The following is a 15075-nucleotide window of genomic DNA, read 5'->3' as shown; positions in this document are numbered from 1 at the left end:
CCAAACCCCTTTTGGTATTTTCACTCCCTTTGGGTTCAAACAGACCAAGTCCCCCCACCCCAGGTACCCCAGTTTTGGAGAGGGCCTGTATTTTTTTAAATGACACCCCTACTTGCAACCTGTTCCTTTCCCAGGCTGCCAACTTCTAACTAGAGTAGTGACCCTGCGGTGACTGTCCAGTTGTGTGTGTAAATGGAATGCTGGGAAGATAACCCTCCCCACGCCACCTGGTTCCCCTCTCCCTTCCACCTGTCACAGCCACTCAGGGAAGCAGGGCCAGGAAGGGGCTCTTAATTAAAAAAAAAAAAAAGAAAAAAAAAAAAAAAAAAAAAAAAAAAAAAAAAAAAAAAAAAAAAGGAAAACAAAAACCAAACCAAACCATGTCTGCAGAAAATAAACTTGTTGATTAACTGATTAGGAAAAATGCCAAGAAACACTTAGAATATTTTATTGACTTCAGGTAAGGAGGGAACAATTTCTTGCATGTATACTTTTTAAGGTATTTCCCCTCACTGAAAACCAAGACAAATGTTACATTACAGACGTGGAACTTTCATGTTTGCTGCCCTGGATTGAGAAAATGTCCAGCTCTTTCCTACAATGTGCTTATGGCTCATAGCTCATCCACAAAAGGTGTATGCCCCAAATTTCCGCTCGCTGCCATTGACTTCTTGCCAGAAACAAACTTCTTTGCAGCCTTTGAGTAAACAAACAAAAGGCAGGAAGTTAAAGTAAGACCATGCACTGTCATGTACTTAAAAAGCACTTATTCTGTTCCTTCAAGACCTTATGGACAGGACACTAAGCCGCTAGTGAAGCTGAGCTACAAGACAGGGCGGGTAGGTTTCAAGTTGAGGAAAAGCTCAGTTGTTCCTGTGAGCACCTGGTCACCCGTGTGACTGGGCGAGGGGTGCTCTCTGTGAGGAGTAAGGACAGCCTCACTGGCATTGCAAACAGGGCGGGCTGTGGACTTCCTGTTTCTGTATTACGAAGGCAAATGGTCTGAGTTAATAAAAACACACTGGTTACTAACTGAAAAGCCACATTTCAGTGTTCTTTATACCACGACCAGGTTGGTGCGGTTACGTGTAATACCATGAGTATCCTCCACATGGTCTCAGGCACCTTTTCTCCAAGGACAGTGGTGGTGGCGGCAAATGAGGACAGACGCTTGGAAGAGCAGCCAAGTGAAATGTCAGGGTCACTGCCTTAACATAAACTGTCTTTTTCCTATCCCCATGGTAGACCTATTGTTGAGAAGGTTCAGGCCTCTACAATGGAAGGGCGGCTGACATTTTTAATACAGAAATGACTGGAAAAATCTACTGACTTTGGATTTATTCTGTAGATCATGTGCTTGTTCGGCATATTAGGGATTACAAAGAGAAGCTAGAAGACATATTCCTTGCTCTCAAAACAACTCATCTTTGAGTAGGAAATAATATATATGAAAAAAATATAGCATGAGCAGGAGAATGTCTTAAACTGTGAAGACAAAAGAAAATCTTGAGATGCTGGATCGGGAAGGGTTGGCAGGACAGAGTTTGTTTCTGGGGAGTGAAAAGAAAAAATACCCACCTTGACTATTAGTCTGAATCGTAAAATTGCCAATATTTGATTTTTCTTGACCTCTAACAATTTAAAATGTTTAACCTAATGGAAATTTAGATAACTGAGAAAGAAACATAAATCCCAAGTTGACAAGGAAGCTACTTGCAGGTCTGATGGTGCTGAGCCTCCTGCCTCCACACCAGGTGGGAAGGCACCCGCAGCTCCAGAGTCACACACACAGCCCAGGGAAGCTGAGCGTGCCTTCTGAAAAGGGGTCACTAAAGGCCAAGGTACCAAAGTTCAATAGTAAGTGCTCATTTGCTTACGCTTATAACGTCACTGTCCGCTACTGAGTCAATCTGCTGAAGGACTGCGGGCGGTGCCACGTAGGAGCCAGCAACGAGAGCCTGCGACCCGATTTCGTCCAGGAAACCTCCCGAAGACTCCACAGACATCAGGTACCCAGCTTTCAGCTTGTTCCTGTCCAACCAAAGGCGATGAATTCAGAAGCCAGTTTTGTAGAGAAAGGTGATTTTATAAGTGTTCCCAAACTCTCAAAAATGTTTTGTAAATATGCAAAATTAACAACTTTGAAATCTTACAGTGCTAAAAATTTCCCTTCTATTTCTTCAGCCCACCAATTATTCTATTATTTACATTATCATTTAGGAAATTGTCAATACAAGATTATATGAAAAAACCCAACAGATTGCCTTTTGACTTTTGGACTAGAACTTAGATCTAATAGAAATTATTTTAAAGTTCTGATTAATGAAGTAACTCTTAATACCTACTTTTTTGGTGATAATTTTAGGCAGTGCTATTAAAGAAAAATGTATGGGCTCTTAAGGCACTGTCAATTCTGTGGCTATCTTCCTAATCCCAGCCCAATTTCTATCCTGGGATTTGTACCATTGAGGGCAGGCAGTAATGCAGAGGCAGGTGGGTTAAGACAGTATAGGTCTTATAAATCCCAGCAGATTCAATGCGGGCACAAAAGCATCAAATTGAGGTAAAACCAAATCTAATTCACAATTTTCCCAGAAAGAAACTGGTGTTTAATAAGGCACCTGAGTTATACAACTCTCAAACTACCTTCTTTTGCCATGCTGTACCAAGACTTCCATTTAAACATAATTACAATTATATGCAATTTTATCAAATTGTCAATTAAAAGAAATTTTACCTGCAATAAACTTGACCAAGAGATTATTAGTTTGTCCCTTCAGAAATGACACCTTACTTTCTCTCTCTCACTACAGGAAGATTAAGAAACTTATAAGAGAAAGTATCAACTCTATCTAGATGGCAGAAAACAAACTTAAAAAAACTACTAGAGGCCTGGTGCATGAATCTGTGTACGGGTGGTGTCCCTCTGGGTGGCCTATATGACTGGGCCAAAACCCGCGGTCCAATGCTGCCTGCCGCTCCTGCTCATCCTGTGCCCCACTGCATACGCAGTCCCAATTGATTGTGAGAGGCTGGCGCTACTACCAGCCCTATGTCTGGTGCCCTCCCAAGGGGAGTGGCCTGCGGGATCAGGCTGAAACCGGTTCTCTGACATCCCCCGAGGAGTGGCCAGGCTGAGGGACCCTGCTGGGGAGGGATCATGGGAAGGCTCCAGGGCAAGTCTGGCCCATCTCGCTCAGCCCCAATCAGCCAGACCCCAGCAGCAAGCTAACCTATTGGTCGGAGCATCTGTCCCCTGGTAGTCAGTGCAGTCACAGCGAGCGGCTCAGCAGCCTTAACATATCATTAGCATATTATGCTTTGACTGGTTGTTTGGTGGTTCTGCTGTTCAGATATTTGCATATCATTCTTTTATTATATAGGGTTTTTATTGATTTCAGAGAAGAAAGGAGAGATAGAAATATCAATAATGAGAATCACCGATCCACTGCCTCCTGCATATCCCCCCCCACTGGGGAATCGAGCCTGCAAGCCGGGCACGTGCTCTTGACCGGAATCGAACCTGGGACCCCTCAGTTCGCAGGCCGATGCTCTATAAACTGAACCAAATCAGCCAGGGCAGAAAACAAACATTCTTGACATTAATAACCCAAAATTCCACTTTCTACAGGTTGCCACACCTTATAAAAATTGCTATATTTATTATTTGAAAGGCAATTTCTTAGTGTGTTCAGTATGACAAGAGTAATAATATGAACGAGAACAGAAGTGACCAATCAGGTGCTTTCTCCTGGCTTGTATTCACTGTTATACTTCTTGCGTGGGCAACACTTAGCACCCTGCTGACCGGCTATTTCAAGTCAGAACTTCTGCATTACTTTTCCCACAACTGAATATTAAATGAAAGTATCTAAAAAAAACTTAAATGTACTTTATTTTGTCATATATTATATTTTAAAAATATTTTTGGGTGTAATTTATTGTATAACATGTATTTTCATGCAATGGTACTAACCAAGTTTTACATTCTCATTGTGTTTCACTATGCTTTCCCTTAGAAGAACATACTTTATATGCCCTAGTGAGAGATCTTTTTTTTATCACTGGGTACTAGTTTTGGTAAAACATGATCTTTAAATTTTCCTGGGAATCTGAGTGGCGGATCTTTATTTGGAGCTCTTCTAGATATAATGGAAGAGGTGCGAGGTTGTGGGCTGCATTCAGTTGAATTTTATATAATCCACTCTAGTGATTTTGAGCACAAAATTTTTGTACATTAAAAAAACAACAAACTATTATACAAAGAAATTTTAAATGCATCGAAAAGGTTCAATTTATCAAAAAGAAACCCACTTTTTTTTCATGCCATTTGATACTTGTGTGCTGTACACCAAATATTGACCTGCTTGACTCTCTTTATATATCTGATGCAATCCACTGTGCATGCAGGTTTTGTGATGTTATTTACATGTGGATATCGTAGAGATGTCATGAATGGTCGATATCATACGTATACGATATGGCCTTTTATCTATGTAAGGAGAATAATGGAACCTCTACAAAAATGTCACTTCTCTCTGAAGGCTCTTTGATTTTTCTTATAGTAGCTCTGGCAATCCACGCATGATTCTTCCTTATTGTTCCATAGACCAGTGTTTTATTCTTCAATAATGGCTCACCTTAAACATGCTGTTGTAGTAATCATCATGGTGACTATGAGGCCAAGAACCAAGAAAAGACCGTTAAGATGGGTATCATCTGTTGTAACTTTTTACCTTCACTAGTATGTATCTTGAAATTGCAAATATGGCCACTCTTACTTTCACAATGCATCCTTACTAAGTTCCCATTTTATTATTTTTGCCTGGTTATACATCTTGACTCTGATGCGTCCTCTCCATGGAGTCACTTCATCTGGTGGTAACTGCTGTTTTGTACGTATGAATATTGATATTTTGAGATAAATGACCCAGCAGAGGTCTGAGTTTGCATGCTGCTTGTGAATTACTGTTCAGATGAAAGAATGTAAGTATTTGCTCGAACCTCTTTGCAGTCATAGGTTTTGAAAATAAAGGGTTGGTTGACCATTCTGGTTTCTTCGTTAGTCCCATCAGTATAATTAAACCAAGAAAAATCTTTATTTACAGATAAGTAACGTCCATCCATAATGAAATTTTAGCAGAGGTTTTGTGGTATTTTTCTATTTGGTGATGGTATAAATTGGTTTGAGAATAAGATAAAACAAAAACAAAAAACCCACACTTATAATAAAAAACGTGTTGAGTCTTCAAAGTAAACAGTTCTGCCTGCAGTATTTGTATGATCCTACAAGGCTGGTAAAATGCTTTCCTGCCATTCTTCTTCACAATCATTTTCATTGTCAGACACGTCACGTTTCTCTTTTGCCTTCATGATGGTCTAATGTCAGACTCATCACTATCTTCTGACAAAATACTATCTTCCAGCTGACTACCACAATCACTCGGCACATAATCTGCTCACATGTTCTTCTCTGCTGCAATGTGTCTTTGTAAAACTTTTGCCATAAGAAAAGATGGATGAAAAGAATTAGATGTATTGCTCATCCTATCTCTGGAAATACTGACTGGTGAGCTGAGAAAAAGACACGCATAATGAAGAGGAAAAGCAGTGAAGTGGCTCATACCTGAGCCTGACCAGAGAGAGCTGAGGAAACGGTCCAAAGTGCTCTAAAAACTCTGTACTGCTTTCAGGCCTTAAACTACTTACATTACTGTAAGCAGAAAGATGAGTTACCTCGTGGTGGTCAGATCATGGAGACCAGTTGAGTTTTAGGACTCATATTTTGAATTGTCCTAAATGGATGGAGTCAAAGTTAAATGTTTTAAAATGCTGTACAAAAATGTAACCTCATTTCCAACTCTGCCAAAAGTCTGTCTCTGTTAGTCAGATCCTGGCACTGCTGCCCAGTCAGAGGTGCTTGCACTTTCAGCGAGGACAGTGGGAATTTAAATTCACCAAACAGGAGATGAGTACTTCAGTCTTTAATCAGACATCTTTTTCTGGTCTATCACATCAGTAAAAAAAAAAAAAAAAAGTTGCCAATGCTGTGGTCATACAGGCACTCATATCCTGGTGGTGTAACTGTTAACTGGTGTAACCTTTTCACATTGTGACTTCGAATATAAAAATAAAAATATAACCACACACACACATTTTATATATATTTTTATTGATTTCATAGAGGAAGGGAGAGGGAGAGAGAAACATCAATGATGATAAGAGATTTGCTACCTCCTGCCAATCTTATTAAGGATCGAGCCCGCAATCTGGGACTCTAATCCACAGACTGATGCTCCATCCACTGAGGCAAATCAGCTAGGACCACACATACGTTTAAGGCAGAGCCTTTCACTATAATGTTTACACCTCTTAGCACAGTTGTGATCTATACCAAGTTAATATGAATGACAAATGTTTTAAACCCAAAGATAATTTTGATGTTTTGAGATAATTATTATTTATGACCAATATTTAGTAATCTGAATAGAATCATTCTATCTATCTATCTATCTATCTATATATATAAAAGGCTAAGTGACCATCACATCTGAAACAACTGAATGGACGACTGAGCAAGCTGCTTGGGGTTACCAGGCCAGCAGGGGCAGTTGGGGGTGACCAGGCCACCTGGGGGGAGGCAGTTAGGTACAATCAGGCAGGCAGGCAGATGAGTTAGGAGCCAGTGGTCCCAGATTGTGAGAGGGCTGTCTGGCAGTCAGACATCCCGGGGGGTCCCAGATTGGAGAGGGTGCGGCTGGGCTGAGGAGAACCACAGCGGTGCATGAATTTCATGCACCGGGCCTCTAGTAACATTATAAACAGAGAAATCATTGGGAATGAAAGGTCTTTTTTGTGTGTTTGTAATTTTCAAATTTGTACAATAAACACTATCAATAGGACATAATTATATATACAATATTAACAATCACGTTTAAAAATGCATAAAAATGGTCAAGAAAATATGCATGTTAACACTTGTATATCTTAGGTGGTAGGATACGGGCATGTTTCCCTTTTAAATATTCTTCTATATTGCCGAAACCGGTTTGGCTCAGTGGTAGAGCGTCGGTCTGCGGACTGAAGGGTCCCAGGTTCGATTCCGGTCAAGGGCATGTACATTGGTTGCGAGCACATCCCCGGTTGGGGATGTGTAGGAGGCAGCTGATCCATGTTTCTCTCTCATCAATGTTTCTAGCTCTCTAACCTTCTCCCTTCCTCTCTGTGAAAAATCAATAAAATATATTCTATATCTTGCACTTCCCTTTTGTACATACATTACAATATTGTCATAGCAAAAAAAAAGTGTATCTTTCACATAATTTAAACACAAAACACAGCTACTCCTGAAACTTACTTGGCAGCCTGGACATCTGTGCTGGAAAGGTTTCCTTGAGAAATTGCTTTGACTTGGTTGTAGGCAGCCTTGATAACCTAGGACAGACAATGAAAACTGGTCACCTCTAAGCAGTGCCAGCTTCTATAGCAATCAAATGCTCCTCTAAGGCAAACACACAGGGGGGAGGTTAGCTGCAGAGAAAGAGCAGAGTGTCCATTTGGGATTCTTAAGTCACCACGTGTTCCTTATCTTTCCAACGTTCCATCAAGTAGCTGTCTGTATAACTTACAGGATCTGAGTAGCAAAATTTCTTACAGAAGTGGCAGAGGATGGCAGTAGGGTCTAGGAAAAGCACACTCTGACTTATCATCCCCTTTAGAGAATAAGCACCTCTAAAATGTCCTCAGCCTCTCAAAAGAATCATGTAGTAAACACTGCTGTCTTAGTGTTCACTGAGAAGTAGAATCCATCCAGCCAGTGATAACCTGACAATGCTTGGGAGCTGCAGTTAGAAGAATTAGGTTCCAGTGCTGTGGGTGGGCATGTGGTAAATATTTGCTGAATGAGTCAATTAATAAACCTGGCCCACGATTCTCTCCACCCCAACCTTGGCACTATTCTGGGTCTGCTACTTCATGTTCCCCCTCATCACCTAAATTCTAGGACCTTCTATTTCAGCTGCCCATGTCCATAGGCACACCCTAGGCTTGGCCATCAGCTAGATTTGCCCCGCCCACTAAATTCTCAATTCGAAAACCCCCGGCCTATGTCTTAAAACATGTTGTCCGTATTTTTCCACTTTGTCAAGATCTCTAGTTCCTTGGTTCATCTCAATCTGTGAGGTCCCTCTGGCTTCACTTCTCGTTAATTCCTTGGTAATGTAAATTATTGTTTAATTAAAATCCTACTTTGGTAAACCGCTAAGACCTCTCTATGGTAACTAAAGGGAGGTTAATCCAGGGTAGATCAAAACGGTCTTCACTGTTCTTTCCTGGCTCCAAATGCACCAGTTTCTCTTCTTGTTCTTCCTGTTTTCTTGGCCATTTTCCTGAGTCAATTGGTGGTTTGAAACCACCTTAAAGCACGGAGTACCTTCAAATACAGAGCATAGGAGCTTCGGTTTTCTCCTATGGTTTCTCATACCAAGCCCTGATTTCAACATAGTGTGTGTATTGAGGACTCCCAGATACACTTTGCACTTCCCTGTGTCACCCGAGCTCTCAATTTAGATGTCCCAGAGACAACTCAAAGCCACTTCTCCAACAGACCCAGACACCACCGAGGAGCTTCCTTCCTCTCTCCTGCAAGCACCGTGTACGTGTCTCAGGCTCCTCCACAGCAGGGACGCTTCCATGATATCACAGAGCTCTGCTAAGTCATGTCAAGTCATTCAAACACTCCACATCTTAACGTAAAAGCTTGTGAGAATTGACGAGTTTGCAACTTACATCTCCAGCAGCTGCAGCCTGCGAGATAGTATAAATCCCAAAGAGTCCAGAATCCGAGTAACTGGCATTGAAAGCAGAAACCTGAAATATAATGAAACTCAACTGTACGCCATTCTACCAGGTAGAACAGTGCACAACTTCCTTATGGTTGTCTCACAAAACTTATACTTTCACAATGTAAGTAAATAGACCAGCATTTCATTTAGCCAGTCTGTCAAGGACTGAAGCGTTATCTCTTTCAAAATGATCATTTAAAAAAAAAATGTATTTTTATTGGTTTCAGATATGTAAAGAGAAAGAGAAGTATCTATGATGCACACCCCACAATGGGGATTTGAACCCACAACGTGGCATACCCTGGCCAGGAATCAAACCATGAACTCTGGTTCACAGGTGGACACTCAACCACTGACTCATGCTGACCAGGGAAGAATAATAATGGTTTTAACTTTTCTGTTTTAAATCTTTGCAAAACAGATGGATTACTCTAATTTTAAATGAGTATTTTCTAACCTATTTTGATTATGACTAAAGATTAGCACAAACATGGATTTGTGAACATTATTATTACAGACACAATGGCTGAGTGGTATGATTGTGGCACTAGACAAACCTGCCTTCTTCCCTCTGTTGTTGCTGACTTCCTTTCACCAACTCGCTTTCACTTCAGAGACCAAAGTCAAAGGGTTAGGGAACACTTTCTGCTCGGAGGCTGTTGTCTATATGTCCAAGGCAGCACAAAGAGTAGCCCTGGACAACAGTTACTGCTGACTGAACAGTGTTAAGCTCCTTAAGGTGATTGCTGGGACAAGGCTTCACAGTGTTGCTGTGGACCATCTGCCTAAAGATCACCGAGCTGTTACTAAGAACACAGACTTTCAGGTTCCTGCACCAGATTACCCACTCAGATCCCTGTGGGCACAGTCTAGGGCCACATTTTAAACTAATGCTCCAAGTGGTTCTCATGTACTTTAAAATGTGAGACCCAGTGGTGCAGCCCCTATAGCTTGGAGAGAGCATAAGAAAAACTGCGCTTTAACTACTTGAATTATAATTCTGAGACTATCCTATTCACATATCAAATTCGGAAGTAGGAATTTCTATTAAATTGTCATTGGCCCTAGCCAGTTATTCTCAGACTGAAGGGTCCCGGGTTTGATTCAGGTCAAGGGCATGTACCTTAATTGCAGGCTCAATCTCCGACCCCAGTTGAGGCAAGTGCAAGAGGCAACTGTTAGATGTTTCTCTCTCTTTGTCTCTCTCCCTCCTTCCCCTCTCTAAAAATCATGGAAAAAATATCCTCAGGTGAGGATTAACAAAAATAAAGTCATTGGACTAGGATTAAACTCCAGCCACTCCAAAGCATCATTAACATACAATGGTGAAGAAAGAACAGAGTAGCCCTAGCCAGTTTGGCTCAGTGGAGAGAGCGTCCGCCTGTTTGTGGACTGAAAGGTACTGGGTCCGATTCTGATCAAGGGCACATGCCCAGGTTGCAGGCTTGATCCCCAGTAGGGGGCATACAGGAGGCAGCAGATGAATGAATTCCATCATTGATGTTTCTATCTCCCTCCCTCTAAAAATCAATACACACACACACACAAAACAAAAACAAAAAAACCCCACAAAAAAACAAACAAACAAAAAAACACCAAAGAAACAAAAACAAAAAAACCCAGAGTAGAACATGAACCAGGAGAAAAAATCTGGAGGAAAATTTAAAAAGCAGCAGCTGAATTTAATTTAGAAATCATTTAGACAATGGTTCTCAAACTGTGCTTCAGGGAACTCTAAGGCTCTGTACAGAAGATTCAAAGGGTTTCATTGTCAAGTAACTCTCAAAACTTCTTTAAAAGAAAAATACTTTTGTGTAGGCATTGCAGTTGGGAAACCACATTGGATAAAAAGGCTCCTTTGGCCCAGCCGGTGTGGCTTAGTGATTGAGCACTCAAGTTACAGGTTCAGTTCCCGTTCAGGGCACATGCTGTGACTGCATGCTCGATCCCCAAAAGGGGGCATGTGGGAAGCAGTTGATTCACGTTTCTATTTCTCCCTCTCTTTTCCTCTGTCAAATCAATTAAAAAAAAAAAAAATTTTTTTTTTTTTTTTAAAGGCCTCTGCTAATAAAACAGTTTGAAATCTGGCACTCAAGTATTAAACGTAGGAGTAAAGCCCTGGCTGGTGTGGTTCAGTGGTTAAGAGTGTGGACCTGTCCTCATAAGGGTCTTGGGTTTGATATCTGATCAAGGGCATCCATCAGGGCTGCAGGTTCAATCCCCTGCCCTGTTCAGGGCATGTGCGGGAGGCAACCAACTGATGTCTCTCTCCCATCGATGTTTCTCTTTCTCTCTTCTTCTCTCCTCCTCATTTTCTTTAAAACAAATAAACAAAAATAAAGGAGTAAAAGGAGAAGATTGATTTTAATTTTCACTGTTAAAAGTCAAATGGCCAAACACTTTCTGAGGCATAAACCTACCTGTGCCATGACTGCTGCTGCAATTATGAATACTTAATCCTACCAATTTAGTACATGTTACTTTTTTTTGGGTTAATGTTCATGTGAGGAAATTTCTCCATTGATTTTAGAGTGGAAGGGAGGGGGAGACAGAGAGAAACATTGATGTGAAAGAGACATATCCATTGGTTGCCTCTCACACTTGCCCCAACTGGGGCCAGGGATAGAGCCTGCAACCAATGTACCTGCTCTAGACCAGAATCGAACCCATGACCCTTCAGTCCGAGGACCAATACTCTACCCACTGAGCCAAACCGGCCAGGGCATGTGTTACCTTTTAGTAAAAGGCAAGATTTATGCAATCTGAAGAGAAATCAGGGTATATGTGTTACGTTTTAAAGGCTTATTACTGAATGTCATGGAAAGTTAGTACACTGAGCAAACAATGGGCATTCATTAATATTTTGTTGACATTTTAAATTCTCTTGATTTGAACATTATTTTGAAAGCTTTAGCACTTTCCTCACTGTCAAAAAAAGGAGTCTTCTAAAGTAGCACGGAGGCCTGGACAGTGTTGCCAATGGTTAGAAGAATCTCAGGTTCAATTCCCGGTCAAGGGCACGTGCCTGGGCTGGAGGTCTGATCTCAACCCCAACAGATGGATGTCTCTCTCACATTGCTGTTTCTCTCTCCAACCATCCACCCCTCCTTTCCATTTTCTCTAAAAATTAATGAGAAAAATGCCTTCAGGTGAGGATTAACAAACAAACAAAGTGGCATGGACTTTTTGCTAAGATTAAATGTCATCATTTTTAATTTAATCTCAAGCTGGAGGAGTTTCCTGGTGTGTATCTTGTATACTTGAATGGAAAACATAAAGACCAGTGAAATTCAGGAGGTAGCCAAAGAAAGAAAGGGGACAGAAGAAAATTTAGAAAAAAACAAAAACAAAAACAAAACTAATCAGGATTTAGAGAATGTTTAACATTTAAAGCTTTATTCTAAAGGGAACTCAAGTGTGAACTCCCGATTTTTAAACTATTTTTCTTTCTAGTATATTAGAATAATTGAAAAGACAGTTAAGTTTTATTTAAAAAAAAAATATTTCTGTTGATTTCAGAGAGGAAGGGAGAGGGAGAGAGTTAGAAACATAGATCAGCTGTCCCCACCCTTGTATATCTTCCACTGGGGACTGAGCCTGCAACAATGATTTTTTTGTGTCCGTCTTAAAATTTAAGAGATTAACGTTAAATACAGATTATCAGACTGCACTGTAAATACTGAGCATCTGAAAACAGAGGAGAGCGCGACTGGGCACTTACGTCAAATGGCTGGTTCATCCCCTTGGCAACAGCCTGGTACAGAGAGTTGGTGGCGTTGCTGCCCCGCTTGACATGGGGCCCAGCACCCAGGACATGCTGGAGAACACTGAACGCATTTGCCTCTGCGCTTCCTGTGGCGGCACTCTCTGCCACCAAGGCAGCGTGAACAAGACTGTCCCCATTCTGCTCCCGAATCTCACCTGGGCGGGTCAGGAAGGGTGAAAAGAAAGTGTCTTGGTCACCACCGGTTTTATTCTCAGTATTCTGTGCCCAACAGTATGAACCCCCTAAGCAAAGCTTTTCTGAGGCCCACCGCTCTTCCCCTGCCATCCTGCCTTCCCCCTCTGACGTACACTGGGGTGGAGGGGTTCCTTCTGAAATTTATTCTCAGAGCAACGCACTCACCTCCACGGTACCTGGCCTTTGCACCTGAGAGGCCCAGCCCACCCCGCATGTTCAGAAACCGCTCAGCAACTTGCTTCAGCACAGCATGACTCACACCTATTTCACCAGAAAAAAAACAAACTAGAACCACAAGTTCTAAAACACAATTGTAAAACATCTATTATTTTAAATTCATATATTACAGAAATTAACAGCAAACAAGAGTCCCCTCCCCCAAAATGCCATTCTCTCAGATACCTATTTACAGTTTCAACATATTAATCTAGAACCTTTTCTAGGCATGTATTAATATCACCTTATTTTATTTACAAAATGGTTACTGTATTAATATTTAACTTGTCTTTTGTAATTTACAACTAAGTGAGTGGTCTACATCAAACCTTTAATGGTTATGAAGAATCCCACTATATGAATTTACTTAACCAACCCCTTCTTTATGGACAGTCAGTTTTCCAATAGTTGGCTATTAATACAATATTCATTGTGTATCAAAGGATATTTCTGAGAGAGTAAAAAAAAGACAACCCACAGAATGGGGAAAAATTTGCAAATAATGTATCTGGTAAGGAATTAGTATGCATAATATATGTCTTATAACTCAGCAATGAAAAAAACCATTCAGCCCACGCAGTATACTGCAGTGGTTGAGTGTTGGCTGACCCATGAACCGAGAGGTCACTGGTTAGCCCTGCAGCATGGCTGTCACTGAGTGCTGGCCAATGAGCTAGGCGGTCAGTTTCATTACTAGTCGGGGCACATGCCTGGGCTGCAGGGTTGATACCCAGGGTAGGGTTTAGAGAAGGCAGCTGATCAATGATTCTCTCTCATCACTGATGTTTCTATCTATCCTTCTCTCTCTAAAAATTAATAAAAATATATTTAAAAATAAACATACAACAATAAAAACAAAACAAAGTCCCTGATACAAAAATGGACAAAAGACTTGAATAGACATTTCTTCAAAGAAGATATACAAATGCCCAATAAACACAAAATAAAATGCTCAATGTCATTAGTCATCAGTGAGCTACAAATCACATCCGCTTGGATGGCCATAATAAAGAAGGCAGAATATAACAAGTGTTGGTGAGAATATGGAGAAATTGGAAACTTTGTGCACTGTTGGTAGGAATGTAAAATAGCTCAATTGCTTTGGAAAACAGTCTGGTAGTTCTTCAAATATGTCCTGTCAATCTTCTCCTAGACATATACCCACAAGAATTAAAAACAAGGTGTTCTAGTCCGGCTGGTGTGGCTCAGTGGTTGAGCGTCAGCCTATGAAACAGGAGTGTGTGGTTCAATTCCCAGTCAGGGCACATGCCTAGGTTGCAGTCTTGGTCCCTAGTAGGAGGCATGCTGGAGGCAGCTGATCAAATGGTTCTCTCTCATCACTGATCTTTCTCTCTCTGCCTTTCCTTTCTTCTCTGAAATCAACAAAAATATAATGAAAAAATAAAAAGTGTAATAATTTAGCAAAAACCTTACACATAAATGTTTATATTCACAATAGCCAAAAGGTAGAAGCAACACACATATCCAGCTGGTGAGTGGACAGATAAAATATGGTGATGGAATATTTTTCAGCCAGAAAAGGGAACATTGGTACGTGCTATAATATGAGTGAACTTTGTAAACCTTATGCTAAGTGAAAGAAGCCAGTTACAAAGGCTATGTAAAATTATGATTCCATTTATGTGAGAAGTCCAGAACGGTTAACAGTTAAATCAACAGGAAGCACATCAGTGGTTGCCAGAGAGGCGAGGAGGAGGAGGAGTGGGGAGTGACCGCTAAGAGGTACGGCTTCTATGGGGACGATGAAGATAATCTGAAATAGCAGTGTCACCAGTCCCACAACTCTGACTGTACTTCACAACATGGGTGAATTCTATGGCATGTGAATTACTATACCTCAGTTAAGCTACTATGTACAAAACACATGAACCAAAAACAATATTGCAAATAATCTCATGCAACCAGTTTGTAAACCTGATCAAGTGTTTCTGCAGGTTAAATTCTTAAAAGTAAAACTGCTAGGTCTAAGAACATAAACATTCAGAATTTTAATATACTAACAGGCCTCCAAAAATGTTCTATCACTTTACTCTC

General features: G+C 40.9%; 1 protein-coding gene across 1 annotated transcript in view; it reads right to left on the bottom strand.

Annotated features, from left to right (window-relative positions):
* Window positions 1-432: 432 nt before the first annotated feature.
* Window positions 433-15075, bottom strand: part of LOC118731569 (cytochrome b-c1 complex subunit 2, mitochondrial) — a 28024-nt gene continuing 13381 nt past the window's right edge. The window contains exons 9-14 of the mRNA XM_036460224.2: window positions 12970-13065; window positions 12565-12764; window positions 8788-8868; window positions 7358-7434; window positions 1878-2031; window positions 433-697 (exon numbers count right to left, since the gene is read on the bottom strand). Coding sequence (XP_036316117.1) covers window positions 614-697; window positions 1878-2031; window positions 7358-7434; window positions 8788-8868; window positions 12565-12764; window positions 12970-13065 — 692 coding nt within the window. The 3' untranslated portion in view covers window positions 433-613. The remainder of the gene's footprint in view (window positions 698-1877; window positions 2032-7357; window positions 7435-8787; window positions 8869-12564; window positions 12765-12969; window positions 13066-15075) is intronic.

The sequence above is a fragment of the Pipistrellus kuhlii genome, unplaced genomic scaffold, assembly GCF_014108245.1.
Source record: "Pipistrellus kuhlii isolate mPipKuh1 unplaced genomic scaffold, mPipKuh1.p scaffold_m20_p_31, whole genome shotgun sequence".
In the NCBI taxonomy this organism is placed as follows: domain Eukaryota; kingdom Metazoa; phylum Chordata; class Mammalia; order Chiroptera; family Vespertilionidae; genus Pipistrellus; species Pipistrellus kuhlii.
Note: the sequence above shows the minus strand (reverse complement) of the source record. Positions and strands in the feature narration are given on the sequence as shown.